Genomic DNA, 23,844 nt, shown 5'->3' on the forward strand with positions numbered 1-23,844 from the left:
GTCTTTAATTCAGCTTTATTTGTATAGCGCTTTTACAACGTAGATTGTGTCAAAGCAGCTTCACATAAATGGTCATAGTAACTGGAACAGTGTAGTTCAGTTTTTAGTGCTTAAGTTCAGTTCAGTTCAGTTTAGCTCAGTTCAGTGTGATTTAAAATCATTACTGAGAGTTCAAACACTGAAGAGCAAATTCATCTTCAGTGTGTGTTGATTGTGTGTCTGTGACGTTTCTCCTTTTTCACAATCAGCAGATCCTGAGCAAACTAAACACTGAGAATCCTGCAATAAAACACACACACACACACACACACACACACACACACACACACACACACACACACACACACACACACACACACACCAGTAATATGTGAGATTTTTAGTAATATGTGAGATTTTTTGTATTACACAAGTAATCGCTGCTGTCACATCAGCAGATCCATTTAAAAAACTCAAGCAGATAAATGAGCATTCAAAACTCAACTAAAGAAAAGTTGAATTATTATCAGATATTCTGCATTTACACACATGAGGGCTTTTACTGAACTCAAGCCAACTTTACAGCTTAAAAACATACTCACAAATGTATAATGTTTCCAGCTTATTATGTGGGTTGTGCTTTAGATCAGAGAGCAGCTTCACTGTAGATTTTGATATATTATTATGAGACAGATTCAGTTCTCTCAGGTGTTCAGGGTTTAATCTTAGAGCTGAAGCCAAAGCAGCACAACCTTCATCTGTGAGACCACAATAACTCAACCTGTAGAGAACAATGACACACTCTTCACTCTCTCACATCACATCAGTTTAACAGAGAATCAATTATTAAAGTACACACTTGAAGCACATGTTTGATAAACTGAGGTCTAAATTGTCACGGAGCACAAAGCATGATCATAAAACACCTGAAGATTATTTCAAGCACATGCATAGAAAAACAAAATCTGTCACTGTGACGATCCCTTTTCAAAGGATAATTTTTTAATCTAAAGTCTCCATACTGGTACCTAAAGTTTCCAATGCTGAGAACAGTTCTGCTGTTTAATAATTCTGTGAAATAAAAATTTAAAAACAGCATTTATTTTATTTCTTTAAAACATTACTTAGATTTATCAAGGCCACTTTTAAATGATCAAAACTAACAGTACAAACATTTATAATGTTTCAAAAGATTAAACTTTCTATTCACTAAATAATCTTCAAATGTAAAATGTCTCACAGGTTCCACAAAAATATGAATCAGATTTTGTTTTTTAATATTAATAACCAAAATTATATAATTATTTCTAAAATATCAAAATAGTCATAGTGAACGGCACTTTTTTTACAGTAAACACATACAAACACACAAAAGGTGGACATAATTATTACATTCTATACAGTAAGAAAACTGCAGGATAAAGCCAAGTAAAATATTTAAAACCAAGAAAAAAAAAAATTACATGTTGAAAATGGATCAAACACTCTAAAGCACAGGTGTCAAACTCAGTTCCAAAAGGGCCGCAGCTCTGCACAGTTTAGTTCCAACCCTAATTAAACACACCTGATCAAACTAATTGAGTCCTTCGGGCTTGTTTGAAACCTACAGGTAAGTGTGTTGGAGCAGGGTTGGAACTAAACTGTGCAGGGCTTCGGCCCTCCAGGAATTGAGTTTGACACCCCTGCTCTAAAGGGATTAAAATGAAATGAAATTGACTGCACTAATGATGATGAAACCCCTACATGAGAGCTCTACATTACATGTGAAAGTCAAATATGATCTTACCACAGTATTTCCAGATTACAGCGAGGATCCTCCAGTAGAGCAGAGAGAAGAGTCACTGAATCTCCTAGTCTATTCCCAGACAGATTCAGTTCTCTCAGGTGTTCAGGGTTTGATCTCAGAGCTGAAGCCAAAGCAGCACAACCTTCATCTGTGAGACCACAATTATTCAACCTGTAGAGAACAACGACACACTCTTCACTTTCTCACATCACATCATTTTGGGACACACCAAGTCAATGCCAAAAAGATAAAAAAAATAACCAAAGCTGAATATAGTACCATTGTCACAGTAATTGTCACTCACCATGGAGGAATTCGCTCCTGCAAATATGTCTGATAATCTAATATTCGTTTGCAAATATTTGAGAAATGTAGCAAAATTACAGCTGCGTATTTATGACCCTTCTTGGCTTGAATTGTTTACCATGTACAAATCACAGTTCAAAACACTTTAATTTTGTCTACATTTCAACAGGAGATCACAGTTTGTCCTGATCTATATGACTTATATATTATAATTTATCACTTATAGTTTTCTTTTGTTCTTTGTTTTGGCTTTACCCGCTCATGTACACTCGGCTTTAAGTCATTTATTCTGTTGTGTTCATTCATAATTCTGTTTTCGCCAATAAAGGCTTTTATTCACATTACCAATATTTATGTTCTGTTAGCACTGAGGAGTTTTCATTATAAGTCATCAAAAATTTTGTGAAAATTATGCATTTATTAAAATTTACTTGAAATAATTTGACTTGTTAATGAATTTACTTGACATTGTAACCTTATAACAAAAAGATATGTGGGTTTAATGTTCAATACGTGAGAGATTATTTAGCAATTACATTTATATTATCTACCATTATTAAAGGGGTGGTCCAGAATGTAATTTTAAGGCTTGGTTGTGTTTATAAAATGCAAAGCAATGTGTGCTCATGTTTTACTTGAAGGAAATCGCGTTATTTTTTCATATATCTCACTTTGATTATACACAGCTACTCAGCTAACATGAAAACGACTGTAATATTTCCTAGTTCCTCTGAAAGGCCCGCCCTTAAGTGACTCTGATTGGTCATCATCATAATGTGCTGCTATTCGTAGATCGGCTCCACGTCACGCCCGTAAAAGCATGCGCTTTTTAACCTCCCGCCCGTTCTCTAAAATAACATCTGACAAGTGTCTGTAACGAGGGAAAATGGGGTGCAGCTCCTTACACAGCGTTTGTGTGTGCGTCTATGTGTGTGTGAATGTGTGAACTTTCTGTAACAAGCGCAAGTGTGCGGGACTTTTTTTTTACTCTGATGCTCGGATTAAGTTATTTTCTGTAATATATCGTGACAGAAGAATAAAGCACAAGATGTGGGATGCTACCTGTTGAGACCTTGATTTATTATTGTAGCTGCCGTCAGAAGCAATGCTTATATATTACACTCTATAAACATAAACTTTACATTAAAAAAGTCAATAAATAGTTAAAATGTTCAGAGTAATCATTAGAATAAATAAGTAATGTACATTTGTTGTTAATGCATGTTAATTCATTTAAAGTTATTTAACTAAAACTATAAGGGGGAGGGGGGAACCTTTTCTTGTTATGTTTAGCTTGGGAATTATTTCATTGTTGCAATCAAGATATTCTTCCGATGCACTACAAGTAGTTCAGCCACAAGGTGCTGTGCTAAAACAAGTTTTTAAAGATTAAGAAGTGCAAAGAAGTTTGTTTAAGAGAAACTGCAACCCTTCAAGTTTATTCCTCTTGAGTTAGAGAGGCCAATGAGGTGTGTGTCGTATGGTGTTAACGTATGTGAACGTGTATGATTATGTGTCCGTATGTAATGTATAATTAGCCAATTAAGTGTATTTCTTTACATGTTGAATGTGCACTTTATCTTTTGGTTGTATGTATGTTGTTCATTACGTGCAACATCACCTTTAAAGGGTTAATTGAAGCTTATGTATTTCTTTTCGTAGTTCTGACGGCAATATTGGGACATAAAGGAGTGCAAGGCTAGAATGTACAAGACATACTACAGACTCGTGTCCGAATAAATGTCAGTTAAAATCAAGAACGACTTGAGCCTTTATTTCATCTCGAGGGGAGTAACATTATTCTGCTGCGACCACGAGTCAGGTAATCTATCCTGTATTTTTTTTTTTAACTCAATGCGTTACACGACGGCTTTCATGTGTATCCGGAATATGCAGGTGTAAGTAATATGAATCATCCACATATCTTTTGCGACTTCATTATCTGAGATGTGAAACACATGGAAAAGCTGCCTGAAGACATCAGTGCAGTCCCGTGCGCACACACATAAGAGAGTGTGTGTGTGTGTGTGTGTGTGTTTACAGCAGTTTAACTGATAAATATAAATTTGTAGCTTAATCGTTTGCCCGCAAAGCAGCATTTTGCATTGCTTACAATCATTGCAACAGCATACTGTTAACGCTAGACACTGTACATGTCATGATCAATTTTAACAAATAAAAACACTTACTTGTAGCTTACAACTTCTGCTTTGAGGAGATTTTAGCCGAATCCAGCACTGAACTGGGAGAGATTCTGGAGCTGTTTTGTCAAATCATGCTTGCTGTGCGTTTTATAATTCTCTGGAACATAATTAATATTGAACTGTGAGCACTTCTGTGTTTGTGTCGTGTCCTTTAGAAGCCCAAATACAGAAACAGTTGAAGCTCTGTGGAAACAGCCGTGTTTAGACGCATTTTTAGCTTCATCTCTGCTATAACGTTACAGCGCCTCTGGCCACGGGTCTTACCTGCATGCGCAGTGTGGGATGCGCAGTAAACGAACTTGTGATCTCACAGGGGGCGGAAGTATTTTTTGTAGTCCCCAAAATTCGTTCATTATAGGCTTTGCTAAGCTAACTCTGTAAAAACCAAGGTCTCCCTTTGCATTGAACTTAGAACTTTTTACATTCAGAGATGCTTTTTATATTCACACAGCTACATTACTAATCAACTAAAGTTTAAAATATGAGATCGTAGTGGACCACCCCTTTAAATCCAAGTCAAAAAGCAACTTGAGTTAGTATCATAAATATTTAAGGTTTTCTTTTTTATGTGACACTTCCATCACTTGTTACTGTTGTTAAACTTCAAAATGTGTAATTGCATTAAAATGGATTTGGAGTTACCAATACTTACTGAACTGATCTGCATTCTCTAATCACAGGCAGTAGCTTCATAAAAATGAATATTTTTTCAGTTTCGCCAACAAACTCATTAATATGAAACTCCTCCAGCTTTTTCTCTGATGTCAACAACACAAAAGCTACAGCTGACCACTGAGATTCTGAGAGTTTGGCTCTGTTTATTCTTCCAGATTTCAGATACTGCTGTATTTCCTCTACTAGTGAATGATCACCCAGTTCATTCAGACAGTGAAACAGATTGATGAATTTCTCTGGAGAGTCGATGGTCCTGATCTTCATCTTGATGTACTCGACTGTTTTATTAATCTGGATTGATCTGCTTTTCAGTATCATTAGTCTTTGAAGGATGATCTGATGAGACTCCACTGACAGACCCAGAAGAAACCGCAGGAAAAGATCCAGATGTCCATTTTTACTCTGTAGAGCCTCATTTACAGCTCGCTGATGCAGCTCAGATAAAGAAACAAGTTGTGATGAATTTAAGTACAAAAGGTCCTTTACTTTAGACCACAAACTCGGCTTTTTGATTTCCTCAAACCCATCTCTGTTGTTGTTAATACAGGAGAGGTGCACATATAGAGCTGCTAGATGTTCCTGAATGCTCAGATGAACAAAGCTGAAGACTTTCCCCTGATACAAGCCAAACTCCTCTCTGAAGATCTGAGTGCACAATCCTGAGTAAACTGAAGCTTCTGCCACATCAATGCCACACTCTCTCAGGTCTTCCTCATAGAAGATTATATTGCCTTTCATGAGCTGCTGAAAAGCCACTTTCCCCAGTTTGAGGATCATGTCTTCATCTGTCAGCTTCTCCTCATAGTCCTTCTGATGTTTGATGTTGGTCTGCAGGATCAGCAAGTGTGTGTACATCTGAGTGAGAGTCTTGGGAATCTCTGCAGTCTCTGCTTCACTCAACATCTTCTCCAGAACAGTGGCTGAGATCCAGCAGAACACTGGGATGTGGCACATGATGTAGAGGCTCCTGGAGGACTTCAGGTGTGAGATGATTGTATTGGCCAGACTCTGATCACTGATTCTCTTGCTGAAGTATTCCTCCTTCTGAGGGTCATTGAAGCCTCGTACCTCTGTCACTCGATGGACACACTCAGAGGGGACGAGATCTGCTGCTGCTGGTCTGGAGGTGATCCAGATGAGAGCAGAGGGAAGCAGATTCCCCACAATCAGGTTCATCAGCAGCACGTCCACTGAGGCGGATTCACTGACGTCACACAACCTCACAGCGCTCTGAAAATCCAGAGACAGACGACACTCGTCCAGACCATCAAAGATGAACAGCACTTTATATTTGTCACTGGATATTTCCATTTCTTTAGTTTGAGGGAAAAAGAGCTGAAGAAGATCTGACAGACTGAGTGTTTTGTCCTTCATCAGATTGATCTCTCTGAAAGGAAGTGGAATTATGAGCTGGACGTCCTGATTCTCCTTCTCTTCAGCCCAGTCCAGGATGAACTTCTGCACAGAGACTGTTTTTCCGATGCCAGCGACTCCCTTCGTCAGCACAGTTCTGATGGCTTTGTCTTGTCCAGGTAAAGGTGTAAAGATGTCTCTGCATTTGATCGCTGTGTCCTCTGTTGTTGATCTCCTGGATTGTGTCTCAATCTGTCTCACCTCATGCTCATGACTGATCTCTCCACTCTCACTCTCTGTGATGTAGAGCTCTGTGTAGATCTCATTCAGGAGTGTTGGGTTTCCCTGTGCCGCTGTTCCCTCATACAGACACTCAAACTTCTTCAGCAGATCTGATCTAAATGTGTTGAGGGCTTCATGGCTGAAATGTTATAAAAATCCATTATTACAGTGAATAATCAAAAAGCCTTTTCTGTATCATCATCATCATCATCATGTAACTTTCACATAATTGTTTTACCTGAGATCAGTCTCTGTGTCTCCACTCCTAACATGTAATGGCTGATCCACAGATTCATCATCACTCCTCATGGACACACAACTGGGCTCTGATTCTGTGCTTTTCTGATGAACTGAACTAAAACAAACAGGAATTAGGGTTTAATTCTCACAATATCATATTCCACAATCTACTGCAAATATTAATGGATCAGTAAAACTCCTTACAAAAAGAAAAATTTATGCTCATTAAAGTTACAATGTTCATACAGAAACTGTGAAGTTGAACTAACTGCTTTCATGTGTCGTCCCTCTGTATGAGCAACACTATATTTATAAAGACATTATTGAAAAGACAAAAATAACTTTTACAATGGTCAACAAACATTTTTCAAAATCTTTCATAAATTATTGCTGATACTATAATAAATACATAAACAGCTGTACACTAATTAAATTGTAAATCATATACCTGAAATCAGGCGGTGTGTCTTTACTCTTAAAACTTATTGGAGGATCCATAGACCAGTCACTCCTCATAGACACACAGCTGGGCTCTGGATCTGATCTCTTCTGATGAACTGAACTATAACAGATAAAGTTATCATAATCACTTTAATATTTAAATAAAGTTAATAAAGTTTTTTTAAATTAGCACTTTTTAATCAAACGATACACTGTAAAAAACTGGTCTGCATTTGTACATTAACTTTACAGCAGTTTGCTTTCCTCTCCATTACTTGTGTAATTAAACTCAAAGTACCTGCATCCTGGAGAAACATTTTCATCTCTGGATATTTGTGTGTCGTCCATTATGAAACAGAACCTGATCTGCACCACTGATGGGACAGAAAGAACAAAGAAACGATAATTCAGCTGTTCGAGTATCGAGAGTCAATGAGCAGAAAATAAACCAGGTTAAATTACTTAAATGAACAAATTTACAAACATATCGAGGAATCACGACTAAACATAATATATAAATGACAAAAAAAATCTGTGTTTTGTGTCCTGCACCAGAGGTTTCTTGAAAAAAACTAACTGGGTATCTCTGAGAAAGAATTGTTATTTTTTATTATTAACGTGTTGTTAGTACAAAGGGGGGCGAGGCAGCAGCGTAGTAGGTAGTGCTGTCGCCTCACAGCAAGAAGGTCGCTGGTTCGAACCTTGGTTCAGTTGGCGTTTCTGTGTGGAGTTTGCATGTTCTCCCTGCCTTCGCATGGGTTTCCTCCGGGTGCTCCGGTTTCCCCCACAGTCCAAAGACATGCGGTACAGGTGAATTGGGTAGGCTGAAATTGTCCGTAGTGTATCAGTGTGTGTGAATGTGTGGATGTTTTCTAGAGATGGGTTGCAGCTGGAAGGGCATCCCATGCATAAAAACTTGCTGGATAAGTTGGCGGTTCATTCCGCAGTGGCGACCCAAGATTAATAAAGGGACTAAGCCGACAAGAAAATGAATGAATGTATAATATAGTTTATAATATAGTTTATATTTTATATTATCTTAACTGATTATCTGATTATAAACTACTGTCTTTTACTAAACTGTTCAATAGTATCTGGATGCAGCCTTTATGATGCAAGCTGAAATTGCACCACTCAGCGATGCAATGTCAGACACAATGCACTCAATGGAGTGAGTGACGTCACTGTGACGGGTAGGGTTAGGTGAGCGTATTAAAAGGCATTGGAGGCAGCTGAGATTGCACATCACCAGGTCTGCATCCAGACCCCTCTCAAACTGTTAGCAACTGTTAGTAATAAACCTGTATGTATGTATATATATATATATATATATATATATATATATATATATATATATATATATATATATATATAATTATTATTACCAGTTAATTTGTTTGTAATGCTAAATTTGTAAATTTGCAACTATATTTACAGCACACTACCAGTATTTTATGGTTTAAAAACAATATATTGCTTACTTTAAATTACTATAGTATTTAATGTGGGAAATCATTAATTAAAAAGTTATTAGAAAATTCAGCAAACAAATACAATTAAATCGCTTGAGTAGAATATTGATATAATTTCATATATTTATCAGGGGCGCAACTGCATATTTACTGAGGGGTATGCGAGTTCAAGTTTTGCGCCCCCCCCCCCACCTCCCTTATATTAATTATTACGTTCCAAACGCATCTGAAATAGTATGAAGTAGTACAAGTATAATTACATTAAGCATGTTAAGTCACAAAGAATCACATTTCATCACTACCCAAATTTCTTCTTAAGTCCATTTTCCTCACCAAATGATTATAGCACCTTGACATATCTTGTTTTTGTTCTTTCTGTACATTTGTCAAAACAAAATGATAGATATGGGAGTCGTAAAGGGCAAAAGAACTTAAAAATGCAATAACTTCTCACATGCATATGTGAGAGGTGTAAGGTCTATCTTCGCATGAACAATTGACTGAAACTGCAATAACACCTTTTACAAAGTGAAATAAAAAAGACTGTACAATGATTAGTTGAAAAAATAGAGACAAACTGCCTGAAATGTTTTATTTGATCAAAATGTTATAGGCAAACTTTTGGGGAACTAAATTGAACTAGTTTTGAGCAGAAAAAGTTACCAAAAGGCCTGATGTATCAATATGATACATAATTAATTTATAAAAAAAACATGTATATGGTAAAAAAATGGATCTTGATGGGATTAATAAACATGACAGTTCCAAAAAATGTGAATATTCTGGCTATTTGTTTGTGTCAGTTTTAACAGGGTTAAGAATCATTATAATTAGGTATCTAAAATTTATATAAGGGGATTTTTTAATCCAAGTATTATTTTCCATTTTGTGTAAAACATTCAGTAGGGCCACACGATTATTAGCCCATCGAGTCTATCTATTTACTTGTGTAAATTTGTGTACATTTATATTTACTCAGTATTTAAATTCATTTCACTAATATTATTGTGATATAATAAAAGTAATATTAAAATGTTCATATGATTTATTTACAATACAGTTGGTAAAGTAGTATTTTCTGCCTGTAATTCTCAACAGAAACAGCAAAAGATTTTGCAGATTCTGTCTGGCCCTAATATTTAGGTATGTAGCCTACTTTTAAACATACATTTTGTGTGATCCCTCTTATTTTTGCAAAATAATTAATAATAATAAAGAAAAAACTTTACACTTGGATGTGTGACTGCATGTTATTGTTTTAAATGATTTTGAATTAAAATGTGTGTGCCAACGTATGCAATTCATACCTATAAACCCTCTCGTTTTTGCCATATTAATTCTACCATATTTTACCATTCTATCCGCTGTCTTCCGTGTGTGTTTTTCCAGTATTTCTCCCGCATTTGTAATGTTTCTATGAAAAGTGAAAGTAGCAGCTACACAGAGTCGATCTCAAATGTGATGCAAGAACTGTTAAGAGAATTAAGCTTTCACATTATTTTGGATTGACAGCACGTTGAAATAATGTAAAAACGGCCGCATTCACGTCCTTTCCAGTAAAGCTTTATGCGTCTATTGCCGCCCTAACGGTGCTGAGCGACGGACGCGCTCCATAGTGATAAAGACGGCTTCTATACACACGATTTAAATGGAAGCGGATACTTTAAGATTCGGGTGTGTAAATAGACAAATACACAATAATATGTAAACATGTTTTATTTAAAACACAAGAAATATTATCTTTAATTAGCATAAACAAAACAAATGTTTTCATTGCATTCTTAAAGTCAGACTCGCACCTTTGTTATCAAACAAAACAGAGGATTAAAATAAATTTGTTGCTCTTTAGTAAGTAGTATTTACGACTATCAAAAGCGTTTAAGTTACCATAAAGTTAACTTTACACCAGCTCATCATGGCTTTAGCCTATAGAATTATAGTGTTTTTCACATACTATAAGGGAAATACCTTCACACTGCCTGTGCTAAATCATTTGTCGTCGGTACGCAGAGGGGTGAGCTGCTCTCGGGCTGCAGGTGGGAAAGGCTGCTGTACGAGGACTGACTGGGCCGCCTGTCAGTGCTGTGAGGCGGGGGAGGGGCCGGCGGCATCACACGCAGCTCGTTGAGAAGAGTAGGGACGGTACAGTATGGACAAATGACAGTCTAAAAAAATCTCCAATAACACACAAAAAAGTCGCTAGATTTGTCGCTAGGGGGGTCTGAAAAGTCGCTAAATCTAGTGACAAAGTCGCTAAGTTGGCAACATTGGCGGCAAGCAATCAGAATGAAGTAGTCCACCGCTTGAGAGGTGTTCAGAGAACATAGACCTGTGAACTTTGGTTCCGACCACAGTTGTTCCCAACAGTTTATTGAAAATCGCGACGACGCGGGGCCCCCCCGCGGTGCGTGCCCTGCGGGCCCGTCCGCTACGCCACTGGGGTTAAGCTGAACAATTCCTTATTATCCAATTTGTCATCGCAGTTTTCATTTTAACGCATGGTTTGTTCTCTTTTTGTTTTCTATTTTGCGCTCCACGTCTCTTACTCTTCTCTCCATTTTAAACATGTGACTGTAACCGAGCAACGGATCAATCAAATGGTCAACGAAGAGGGAGGGGTGGTATAATTTTTTTTATTCAATAAAATACAATTGTATATTTATATAAAATGCAGGATAAACATTTTTAGATCGTTCAGGAAGGCCAGCAAACGAGTATCTGCTATATTAACTCTGTCAGATAACGACTGATTATGATGACTGATAGAAAACTGTTCAGTCTATCATACTGAATGGCGATCGGAAACAAAGCTCCCCATTCGCTCTTCTTGATCACAATATTTGTGAAATAGTACAATATTTATTATCATTTCATTTTCTTGTCGGCTTAGTCCCTTTATTAATCTGGGGTCGCCACAGCGGAATGAACCACCAACTTATCCAGCACATTTTCTTCCAGCCGCAACCCATATTTATTCACAATACAATTAGATGTCCGACAAGACGTTATAACATTGTAAGAGCCAGTTATGCATAATTCATTTGTGATAATAATTTAGTGAAGGTTAAAACATGATAAAAATTGATATTTAAATTTAATAAGAATTCATTGTGATTGTATTATCTAAAATGCATAATTTAGTAATTTATATAATTTAAAAACCTTTAATTTGGTATTTTGGCTTCCGACAGTAATACGTCATGAGGTCATTAGTTCATACGTTTTAGGCAGATTGCAGTTAGGGATGTTGGAAGCAACACAGTTTTTTGACCGAGCTGATCGAGTCTATTGTAACTTTGTATTTTTGTTTGCATTTGTTCAGTAAACCTTTTTTAAAAGAAGATTCGGTCTTACTCGCGTTTTTGCAAATACTGGTTGTTGGAATTGAAGCTGCAAAAGGTGGTACATAAGGATTTGCACGAAAGGTGTGCCACTATATTAGTCAAAAAACTCGCTAAGAAGATGTCAATGGAATCTCCTTGGATTGCCTTATTGCACGGCTCGACGAACTGATCAACGAACTAATTCATTACAGCTTGAAAAGGTATTGGAACGTACTTTTTATTTTTTGAGTATTGTGAGGAGGAGACGCATATGGATGAATGAGGAATTCCCACGTGCGGAGAAAAACGAAAGTGAAAGAATTAACCTCATGGTCAGTGAGAGCGCTGAATCTCTCCCTCTGTCAGAGAGCGCACGTGAGTGACAAAGTGGATTCAGTCAGTGTGGAATTGTGTGATTATAGAAAGGTTGTTGGCATTCAGTTCTTTATGAAAAGCAATTTGAAGAAAGTGCTTTAAACTTTGTGCACGCGACATAAGCATAAGCTCCGCAACAAATACGATGGCTGATGAAGAAGTTAATATATGCGAAGGCGAAGATGGGGTGGAGTCAGGAAGATCACGTAAACTGACAGAGAAGGGATTAGAGGAGAGATTGCGACGGCTCATAGCAAAAAGGAAACAAACTTTGCGAGCTCTAACAGACAAAATGAAGGAGATAGAGACAATGAAGAGAGATACTCAAAATGTACAAGAAGTGAAGGATATGTTGGAAAGTGATTTTGAGCAGTATCTAAATGAGTTCATTACACTTAATAAAGAAGTTGGCAATTTGTGGACTGAAGAAGAAAAAATGTTTGACCATGTTGATTGGTTTGAGCCAAAAATGGTGATGTTTAAAGACTTCATAAAAACAACTAAAACATGGGTTGCAGATATGCAAGAATCTATGGAGAAAGAAACTGAGCAGTCAGAAAATCATGATGGAATAAATGAGCATCAAGAGGCTGTTTTACCAAGTGACAGTATCTCCCAGATAGGGGTCAGCAGTGGTGCCAAAGCTCACTCATGTGGATCTCATGTAAGTCGTACATCAAGCACTTCATATTTATCATCTACACGTGCTAAACAGGAAGCAGAACATGCTGCTCTGCTGGAACGTGCATCAGCGATGAAGAAAAAGCGAGAGCTTGAATTTGAGGTGGCAAGGATTAAGCAGCAGTTTGAGATGGAAACAGCTAGAATTAAGGCTGAAAAAGAAGAATTAGAAATGGAGACTGCGCTAGCTGAAAGCCAAGCAAAATTAAAAGTGCTCAAAGAGTATGAGAGGTCTGAAGATGGTATGAATAGTTATGCATCAGTGCGTAAAATATCAAGTGAGAATGTGAAGAAGGAAAGAGTAAGCATTACGCTACCGACACAAGCTAATGTAAATGTTCATGTACCAGCACGAATGCAGCCCTCACAAATACCACAGCAGCCACAACCAGTCTCTCATCAAAGTCTTATAACTCAGAATAATAGAAGTGATGACATTTTGACAATCATGCAAAGGCAGAATGTAATTACTGAGCTACTAGTAAAGCAACAACAGCTTTCTCAGTTGCCAACAAAAGACATATCAGTGTTCAAAGGTGATGCACTCCAGTACAAATCCTTCATGAGGGCATTTGAACATGTAATTGAGCAGAAGACAGAAAATGATCAAGATAAATTATACTTTTTGGAGCAGTTTACAGACGGTGAGCCTCAAGAACTCGTTCGTAGCTGTGCTCACATGCCACCTAGCAAAGGTTATCACGAGGCTAAGAAGTTACTTCATAAGCATTATGGAGATGAACTTGTGACTGCCAATGCATACATAGAGAAGGCACTCAAATGGCCACAAGTGAGAACAGATGATGGGAAAGCATTAAATGCTTACGCAATGTTTTTGATTGGATGTCGTAACTCTATGGAGGATATTGAATTTTTAGAAGAAATGGATAATCCTACCAACATGAGGACAGTGATATCCAAACTGCCTTACAAACTTAAAGAAAGATGGCGTGTTGAAGCTTTCGAACTTAAAGAACGAAGAGGTAGAAGAGCAAGGTTTGCAGATTTGGTGAGTTTCATAGACCGCCAGGCCAAGATAGCTATAGATCCTCTGTTTGGTAACATCTCAGACAGCCGCCCAAACACAGCTGGAAAGCTGGGTCTAAGGGAAAAGCAGCCTGCAAGGAAAGAGGTTCGAGGAAGCAGTTTTGCGATTAGTGTTGCTACTGAAAGTAAAGCACCTCAAGAAATACCTATCAAGCCTCCTAACATAATTAAACCAGCAAATGCCTTTGCTAAACCATGTTTGTACTGCCAGCAGTCTCACACTCTTGCTTCATGCAGTAAAATTAAATGTCAGCCACATGAAAAACGAGTGGAATTTCTGAGAGCAAAGGGCTTATGCTTTGGATGTTTGGTTCCAGGACACCTCAGTAAATTCTGCAAACGAAAGTTAGAGTGCAAAGAATGTGCATTAAAGCACCCTGACATTTTGCACAAAGTGAAGGAAGAAAGTTCTGTCCCATCAGAAAATAAAGATGGTGCTCAGCGTAAAGAAGTGTCAAGTATGGAAGTTCCCATCACACAAGAGTCATGTGGTCTTACCGGAGCCGGAGAAACTGAATGTGTGCTATCAATAGTACCCGTGAAAGTCAAATCAAAGAATAGTAATAAGCATATAGAAACATATGCTTTTCTGGACCCGGGAAGCACAGCATCATTCTGCACGGAAGACCTACAAAGGAAATTGAATGTTAAAGGGAAACCCACAAGAATACTTCTTAGCACTATGGGCAAAGATACATCAGGAGAACAAACGCTAATGAACAGTTTTGTGATATCAGACTTAGAAGTGTGCGGGCTCGAAGACACGATGTTCATTGAGCTACCCAAAGTGTTCACTCATAGCAGCATACCTGTGCATGCTGAGAATATACCCAAACAGTCAGATATTCAAGAGTGGTCTTACCTTCAGGAAGTCAGCTTACCAGAAATAGAAGCTGATGTAGGTCTGCTTATCGGAGTTAACTGTTCAAGAGCCATGGAGCCCTGGCGCATCATTAATAGTCAAGATGGAGGTCCTTATGCAGTGAAGACGGCTATAGGTTGGGTGGTGAATGGTCCTGTAAGGAAGGAACTGAAGGATTCAGAAAATGAACCATCTCATTTCTCTGTTAACAGAATATCTCTGATGGACATTGAAAAGTTACTGGTTCAGCAGTACAATACTGATTTTCCAGAGCGCAAATATGACGACAAGGAGGAGATGTCTGTAGAAGACAAGCAATTTTTGAGGTCTGTAGAGAAGACAGCAATCTTTGAGAATGGGCATTATAGCATTGGATTGCCACTCAGGAATAAGAACCTGCAAATGCCTAATAACCGCTGTGTGGCAGAACAGCGTTTAACTTGTTTGCTCAGAAAGTTGAAAAAAAATGCTGAATTCTTTAATGACTACACAAGTTTTATGGAAACCATCATCAATAAGGGCTACGCTGTCCAGGTTCCCACAGACCAACTGAACAGAGATGACAACAGGGTGTTTTATATACCTCACCATGGTGTCTACCACCCAAAGAAAAGAAAGTTAAGGGTGGTATTTGACTGCACCTCCTCGTATCAGGGTAAATGCCTGAATAGTGAGCTGCTTCAGGGGCCTGATCTGACCAACTCATTGATTGGTGTCCTTCTTAGATTTCGAGAGGAGCCTGTAGCAGTAATGGCAGACATCGAGTCGATGTTTTATCAAGTGAAAGTGCCAGAACATGATGCAGACTTGCTCCGTTTTCTATGGTGGCCCAACGGTAGATTGGATGAGCAAGTGGAGGAGTTCAGAATGACAGTGCACCTCTTCGGAGCTACTTCTTCTCCAAGTGTAGCCTCATATGCACTGAGAAGAACTGCAGAGGATCACAAGGATGCTGCATCACCAGATGCTGTTCAGACAGTACTGCGAAATTTTTATGTAGATGATTGCCTGAGAAGTGTAACTACAGAAAACGTTGCAGTAAACTTAGTCAGTGATCTACGAGCTTTGTGCAGCAGTGGAGGGTTCACCCTAACAAAGTGGATGAGCAATAGCAGAAATGTGTTACTGTCAATTCCGGAGGAGCACAGAGCCAGTGAAGTCAAAGATCTGGATTTACGACGCGATGCTTTGCCAGTTGAGAGGACACTTGGTGTGCAGTGGGACACAGAAAATGATACTTTCACCTTCAGTATAAAGCTGCAAGATAGACCAATGACTAGAAGGGGGATTTTATCGATCGTCAATTCCATTTACGACCCTCTCGGCTTTTTAGCCCCAGTCATTCTGCATGCCAAACTTCTATTAAAGGATCTTTGCAAAGAGCAGCGTGGGTGGGATGAAAACATTGATGGAAAGCACGCAGAGGATTGGGAAAGATGGATGAAAGATGTTACTCACCTTTCCAACTTTCACGTGAGTAGATGCGTTAAACCCACCAAGTTTGGATGCACTATTACAGCGCAATTACATCATTTTTCAGACGCATCAGAATATGCATACGGCATTGTGTCTTACCTACTGTTGGAGAATGAACGGGGTGAGAAACACTGCACTTTCCTTTTGGGGAAGTCAAGAGTGGCTCCACTCAAAAGAGTCACAATCCCAAGACTTGAGTTGACAGCAGCGGTTGTCGCTTTGAAAGTTGACAAGATGTTGCATCAAGAGATTCAGGTTCCATTGCAACAATCTGTCTTTTGGACAGACAGCACTACGGTGCTCAGATACATCGACAGTGAAACTGCTCATTTCAAAACGTTTGTTGCAAACAGAGTTTCCTTGATCCGAGAAGCAACCAAGTCATCGCAATGGAAATATGTCGGAAAAAATGAAAACCCTGCAGATCAAGCCAGCAGAGGCCTGAAGGCGAAAAGCTTAGCGCAAGGGGGAACATGGATAAGTGGACCAGACTTTCTGTTGCATGAAGAGGATTGGCCGGAACAACCTGTGATAAGGAATGAAAGCCTTGCCAATGACCCAGAGGTCAAAAATACAATTGTTGTTAACACAGTTAAAGTAGAAGAGAATGTAGAACCAATGAAACAGCTGATCAACTATTATTCGGATTGGAGTAAGCTTAAACGAGCAGTGGCTTGGATAGGAAAAGTGAAGAGTTATCTGTGGAAACAAAAAACAGAAAGAAAAGAGGCTTTAAAAAACAAGCAAGCTGTAAAAGACCCTGAAAAGCAAAGATCAAAATTAATGCAACTTATGAAGAAACTAAAAACTGCTGAAGTAAAAGAATCACTTACCTTGGATGATCTGGACACTGCTGAATTAGAAATCATACAGTTCAGTCAAAGACAGCATTTTGGAGAGGAAATCAAGGTACTACAGGAGGGAAAGCAACTCACTCGCAGTAGTGCACTGTCTAAATTAGATCCAGTGATTTACGACGGCACGTTAAGGGTTGGTGGAAGACTGAACAAATCAGCTATGCCGGAAAAGGCTAAACATCCTGCGATTCTTTCTAAACACAGCAAAGTTGCAACTTTGATCTTGAGGGACATACATCAAAGAACAGGACATTGTGGACGTAACTATGTGTTGGCACAACTAAGATGCAGATATTGGATTCCACAAGCTAATTCTGCTATCAGAAAAATAATCAACACATGCACAGTATGCCGTAGGATGTCTGGAAAGGTTGGTGAGCAAAAGATGGCAAACCTACCTGAAGATCGGCTCCTCCCACACCAACCTCCTTTTACCAACACCGGTGTTGATTTCTTCGGTCCGTTTGAGGTTAAACGGGGCCGGGTTACCCTTAAAAGATATGGGGTAATGTTCACTTGTCTAACGCTCAGAGCTGTGCACATTGAAGTAGCTGACAGCCTCGACACGGACTCCTGCATCAACGCAATTCGCCGTTTTATATGTAGGAGAGGTCAAGTCACCATCATGAGATCTGACAATGGTACAAACTTTGTGGCAGCTGAAAGAGAATTAAGGGAAGCTATTCAACAGCTGGACAATTATAAGATCGAAAGAGCTTTACAGCCCAAAGGAATAAAATGGATATTCAATAGCCCAGCTGCTTCTCACCAAGGCGGTATTTGGGAAAGACAAATCCGGACGGCTCGAAGAATTCTTAATTCCCTGTTGAAGGAGCAAACAGTTAATGATGACTGTCTTCAGACGATAATGTGTGAAGTTGAAAGTATCATCAATGGCAGGCCTCTCACAAGTGTCTCAGATGATGCAAACGACGTTGAGCCTTTAACTCCCAATCACTTACTGCTTCTGAAATCTCAACCAATCATGCCCCCAGGCATCTTCTGCAAAGATGACACATATGCAAGAAGAAGATGGAAGCAAGTTCAGTATCTTGCCGATTTATTCTGGACTAGATGGACGCGAGAATATCTTCCACTTCTTCAGGAGCGTCAGAAATGGATGAAACCCAGCAGAAACTTCATGATTGGAGATGTGGTGCTATTGGTGGACAGTTCATCTCCCCGCAACTCTTGGGTAATGGGGAAAATAGTTGAAACACTGCCAGATTCCACTGGAATGGTGCGGAGAGTGAAATTGAAGACCAGAACCAGCACTTTGGAAAGACCCGTAAATAAACTGTGCCTGTTGAAAGAGGCAACGTTGGGCGAGTAACAAAGAAAGACAAGTTGATCTTTACACACATTTGAAGTTTAAGTTGTTTGGCTCTTAATGTTTTTAGTTGTAATTGATTAGTCCTCCAGCCTAACAATTAGGGGCCGGGTAATGTAAGAGCCAGTTATGCATAATTCATTTGTGATAATAATTTAGTGAAGGTTAAAACATGATAAAAATTGATATTTAAATTTAATAAGAATTCATTGTGATTGTATTATCTAAAATGCATAATTTAGTAATTTATATAATTTAAAAACCTTTAATTTGGTATTTTGGCTTCCGACAGTAATACGTCATGAGGTCATTAGTTCATACGTTTTAGGCAGATTGCAGTTAGGGATGTTGGAAGCAACACAGTTTTTTGACCGAGCTGATCGAGTCTATTGTAACTTTGTATTTTTGTTTGCATTTGTTCAGTAAACCTTTTTTAAAAGAAGATTCGGTCTTACTCGCGTTTTTGCAAATACTGGTTGTTGGAATTGAAGCTGCAAAAGGTGGTACATAAGGATTTGCACGAAAGGTGTGCCACTATAAACATTAACATCCGTCGTAACGATATATGGTTGCCCTAGATCGTGTGTGCTAGATCTTGAACTAGATCGTGTGTGCTAGAAACGTGTGGTTCTGCGGGTCTGCAGTTAGATATTGTTGCAATCTATGTGTGCTGTCTGGAACAATGCATTGACTGTCAAACTCCGAGAAGAGCAGGCTAACGCAAAATGTATTAAGGTTTATAAAGCTTTATGTTAAACACTTTTATAAACATAAAATATCAAAGACATTTAAATCATATTTACATTCGACAAAAAAGTAGCAGTTTCCTGTTTCACTCACCTAACAACCTGTTATAAACTGAAGACCTGCGTTAAGACTGAGTTGATGGAGTTTTAATCCTCTGTCTTTCAACTAGCATGTAAACTCCTGGTTTGCTGTTATAAAAGTTCATGTGAACTATTGTGATGCTCCATAATGAAGACTAACGGATCAACTCGACGACTCAACTTTGCTTTGACTTTAGGTGCGTTCGACATGAAGCTCAGCTGCAGCCGGTGATCAACGAGATTAGCCGAGCGCAGGCGGGGCGGAGTTGAAAACGGAGCCGTCAAGACGGACAGCTGGACACTTCGGGACTCAAAGTTGCTGCAGTCATGATGACCGATCACATGGCGTCATCATATTTTTTTGTTATTTTTATTTATAGCAACAAAACATTTACAAATAAAACAGAATACAGGCTCTTCAAACTGTAGTTCCTTTTTAAACAATAAGGGAGAATTATGAATAAAATATATAACAAATGCATGAGAGAAATAAGAGGAAATGAGAGGTTAATATAAACATAAAAACGAACAGGTCTATTAAATACAAAGCAATAAGCATAAATACTAGGAGTTAAACATCAATCTTTAGGCTAATACTTCTTGTTTGAATCTGCTAAAAAAAGGGTTTACATATATGTACATTTATAGATATAAAAATTTCCCATGTAAAAAGCAAAACAAGGGGTTTTGATTAGGTCTTAATAAATGACATTATTTTGGATAATGAATGAATTTTCAAAAAAGCATTTTAATCCAAAAAGATTGTGTTGAAAAGAACAAAAGGTAAAATAAGTGAGCTATGTAGAAGTTTCCCAGAAAGAGCAGGTAGCCTTTAAACTGCAAGACAGGAAATAAAATATATATTTATATTATAATAATAAAACCATTTTATAATTATTTAATAAAATAGTTCTTTACTTTAATTTGTTAAGAGAGCTTTAGGGGGGCAGGATCAATGATGATGATTATTTTATTTCAAGTCTGTAAGACTTATTTGAGTTCATATTTAGGTTATTCACTAAAATATACACTAAAATATATCATTTAAATCGTTCATGGAGATGAATGCAGTAAATAGTCTGTATAAAAAAGTAAAAAAATAAACCTGTGCAAACAAGCTAACCTTTATAACCATATTATTTAACAAAAGATGATACTGCAGTAAAATATTTGTAGTCTTTTAATAAGCAAGATGTGTACAGGATAGAGAGGGTGTGAAAAGTGAATTGTTTGTTTTGAAACTTTTGAATCGGAATTTGTCCAATTATAAACCCGAAATACACGTGTTTGTTGTCATGTGGTGAACTCGGCCAATCGTGTAATATCGGTGTCGTCATCAAAGCTCCTGCAGTCCCTCTTCAGAAGCTGCATGGTCTGAGTTTGCCGTCTGATCTCGGAGCGCTGTCGCGGTACTTTGATGCCACATGTGACAGTCACGTGGCGTCGACGCAGCATCAATCCGGACAAGATTTCTAACCAGAATGCACCGCTTTAAGACAGATTTCGATCGATCTGCGCAGCGCTGCATGAAGTCGAACGCACCTTATGTATTTGTGACGTCGGGATGGTGACGTCATATTACGCTCGGTGGTTAGGCACAGTGAAGTTAGGCATTCGCCTTCATTTTAAAAAAATGTAAAAAATAAAAATAAATAATAATAATAAAATAGAAATAAAGATTCAGTTAGCCAAACATATTATATTGATCTGCACTGGAAACATTAAAGGTTTCTCATTGCAAGATGTTTGGAAATCACTAGTTGCCACTAGAGGGCGTTGAAGTTTTTGCATAAACACACACAAATTTATTTAATCCCCAAAAGACTAAAACAATCTACAGATTAACTTTTAAAATTTGGGTAATTTCGTTATCCCTCGCTGGACGATATATATGGAGGGCGGAGGCAATTAAAATATTGAAAACCCCTTTGGTGTTAAATGTACCAGTCTGTATTTCTAATAAATGTCCACCAGGTGGGGCCACAACTTTTCTAAAACAGATCTTACCTTAAAAATAATTTAAGTATTTATCGTAAAAAGTTATCTTTTTTTATAATATTTAATAAACAGTGGCTAAAGGCCTGTGGCACGATATGGGATCAATTTGGAGAACATACATGGTGAATATTTGCCTGTCATTTAACTCAGACATGTCAAAGAAAGCTTTCGGTTGAGGAAACTCTCTCACACTCTCTCTCAGAGTATCTTACCATAATCTCTGATGCCTTTTCCTGATTCTGCTGTTAAATTTTGGAATATTTTGAGCATCTCGCTGAATGTTCTCGCGGGCCTGAAAGAGAAAGAACAGAAAGACCGGAGGAGTTTAACTACAATGAAACGCAAACTGATGCTGATGCTGCTCGCGCTCGGGCAGCCTTTAACATATATTTGCACATATCAATAAAATATGATTAAATTATTATAGAAAAAAAAAAAACACATTAAACCAAAACAATCATTGGATAAAATTGAATTGGTAGAATCTGAGAGGGTTTTTAACATGACCATGAACGAGCTGAACTCATCCTTGGTTTCAGAATTTTGAAAACATAATTTCTGATTAGAGACCGTTTTTGTCAACTAAATGTGTTACTTTTTAATTAAAGTACGGTGAAATGTTATTTTTGCGCTTTTTAAAAAAAAAAAAGAAATAGTAAGAATTAGGCTTAAATCGTAATATATTACCTTTTCCCCAACACTGGCTGCAGATCATGTTTACTTCACAACTGGGCAACTCCTTTAGTTCTCACAGGTGTTTTGAGATTGAATACTGAATGACAGATTTGATCTACTAATGAAAATTTACACAGGATGCTGTGAGCCAGTTTCTGTAATACATTAGATAGTTTATTCCTCTGTCACAGTAAGAATCATACTGTATGATAGCAGGGATGGGCTAAAATACATTAAATATAAAATAAAATACCAAATATCAGCTTTAAGTGATTCAAAATGAACTACAAAATACAGAAGCCACAAAATGCATCAAAATAAAAAATACAGTATTTTTTATTTTAATTACTACAAAATACCTTTAAAAGGAAGCCTGATTATCAACCAATAGGACTATTAGATCAATCCCGTGACTACTAAAATGACTCAGTGAAGTAAACAATGTCCGATAGTAACAGCTTTTTCTCTTCTTACATAACAATGTGCACACATGGATGGGTTAAACACAAAGGACAAATTTTAAGTTAGCATAAAACCATGACAAGTCACTTCACTTCACTTCTACTCCTACTGTACATGAGCAGATCTTCATAAAGAAACTCAGCTAAAACTAGTGTTTCTCTTAGATTTTAGTATAAATTTAGTCCACATTTCATTCTGAAAATCCTGTCTTGAAGATGATCTCCTACAGTTTAATGGGAAAAAACGAATGGGAAGCTGATTGGCCTGCCAGATGGCCAGTCCACCCCTGGATGTTAATATTTGTGAAAAATCCAATTATCAATACAGCACCTTTAGCAGTTCATGAGCACACTAAACACAGAGAGTCCTGCAATAAAACACACACACACACACACACGCGCACACACACACACACACACACACACACACACACACACACACACACACACACACACAAACACACACACACACACACAGTCATATATGAATCAAATCACATCAGCAAATCCATTTCAGAAAAAAACAAAAGAGTTTACAAACTTAACAGTTTAAAGCACAGACTAAAAAGAAGCTGAATTATTTTTACATATTCTCCATTTACACACATGAGGTCTGATACTGAACTCAAGAAAACTTTACAATTTTATGTATCATACTTACAAATGTGTAATGTTTTCAGTTTATTATGTGGGTTGTCCTTCAGATCAGAGAACAGCCTCACTGTGGATTTTGATAGATTATTCCAGGACAGATCTAGTTCTGTCAGGTGTTCAGGGTTTGATCTCAGAGCTGAAGCCAAAGCAGCACAACCTTCATCTGTGAGACCACAATCACTCAACCTGTAGAGAACAATGACACACTCTTCACTCTCTCACATCACATCAGTTTAACAGAGAATCCATTACTAAAGCACAAACTAAAAGCACAGATAAATATATGAGTTGAATTATTGGACTGAGGTCTTCAATGTCACAAAACACAAAATATGATCATAAAACATCAAACATCTGATCCTGGCTGAATAAATTAATATATATTCATATCTGTGAAGTGTCATTGCTTTTTGTCAAACTTCTCTCTCGGGCAAAGTCTTTTATAATTAATGTCTCTGTTTACAGCACTGATTAACTGAACAAAAAGAAGTTTAATTTATTAGATAATAAAATAGCTCTTTTCTCTATTTCTCTCTAGAC

General features: G+C 37.8%; 2 protein-coding genes across 9 annotated transcripts in view; both read right to left on the reverse strand.

Moving 5' to 3' along the window:
* Positions 1 to 22,847, reverse strand: si:dkey-121n8.5. 5 transcript variants are annotated; one of them, XM_009291924.5, is made up of 9 exons: positions 22,202 to 22,847; positions 21,727 to 21,806; positions 7,565 to 7,640; positions 7,274 to 7,387; positions 6,824 to 6,940; positions 4,928 to 6,724; positions 1,766 to 1,936; positions 582 to 760; positions 1 to 279 (listed from the first exon to the last, which is right to left on the reverse strand). In XM_009291924.5, coding segments are annotated over exons 2-9 (2,514 nt in total). In that variant the 5' UTR covers positions 21,785 to 21,806; positions 22,202 to 22,847; the 3' UTR covers positions 1 to 277. The 5 variants fall into 5 exon arrangements, with proteins under 5 accessions (XP_009290199.1, XP_073780131.1, XP_021322159.1 ...); XM_073924030.1 differs by having other exon boundaries at positions 21,727 to 22,214; XM_021466484.3 differs by lacking the exons at positions 21,727 to 21,806; positions 22,202 to 22,847 and adding an exon at positions 19,530 to 19,759.
* Positions 22,342 to 23,844, reverse strand: part of nlrc8 (NLR family CARD domain containing 8) — a 16,070-nt gene continuing 14,567 nt past the window's right edge. For all 4 annotated transcript variants that reach the window (XM_073924018.1, XM_073924020.1, XM_073924019.1 and 1 more), the window contains 2 exons: positions 23,312 to 23,490; positions 22,342 to 23,018 (listed from right to left, as the gene is read on the reverse strand). In XM_073924018.1, coding sequence (XP_073780119.1) covers positions 23,017 to 23,018; positions 23,312 to 23,490 — 181 coding nt within the window. In that variant the 3' untranslated portion in view covers positions 22,342 to 23,016. The remainder of the gene's footprint in view (positions 23,019 to 23,311; positions 23,491 to 23,844) is intronic.

Source organism: Danio rerio, chromosome 15, assembly GCF_049306965.1.
Source record: "Danio rerio strain Tuebingen ecotype United States chromosome 15, GRCz12tu, whole genome shotgun sequence".
In the NCBI taxonomy this organism is placed as follows: domain Eukaryota; kingdom Metazoa; phylum Chordata; class Actinopteri; order Cypriniformes; family Danionidae; genus Danio; species Danio rerio.

Coding starts and splice junctions, on each gene's coding strand:
- si:dkey-121n8.5 (XM_009291924.5), bottom strand. CDS start 21,784: ATGCTCAAAATATTCCAAAATTTAACAGCAGAATCAGGAAAAGGCATC. Junction 6,725..6,823: donor GACACAGAGACTGATCTCAG/GTAAAACAATTA, acceptor ATAACATTTCAG/CCATGAAGCCCTCAACACAT. Junction 761..1,765: donor TGTAATCTGGAAATACTGTG/GTAAGATCATAT, acceptor TGTTCTCTACAG/GTTGAGTTATTGTGGTCTCA.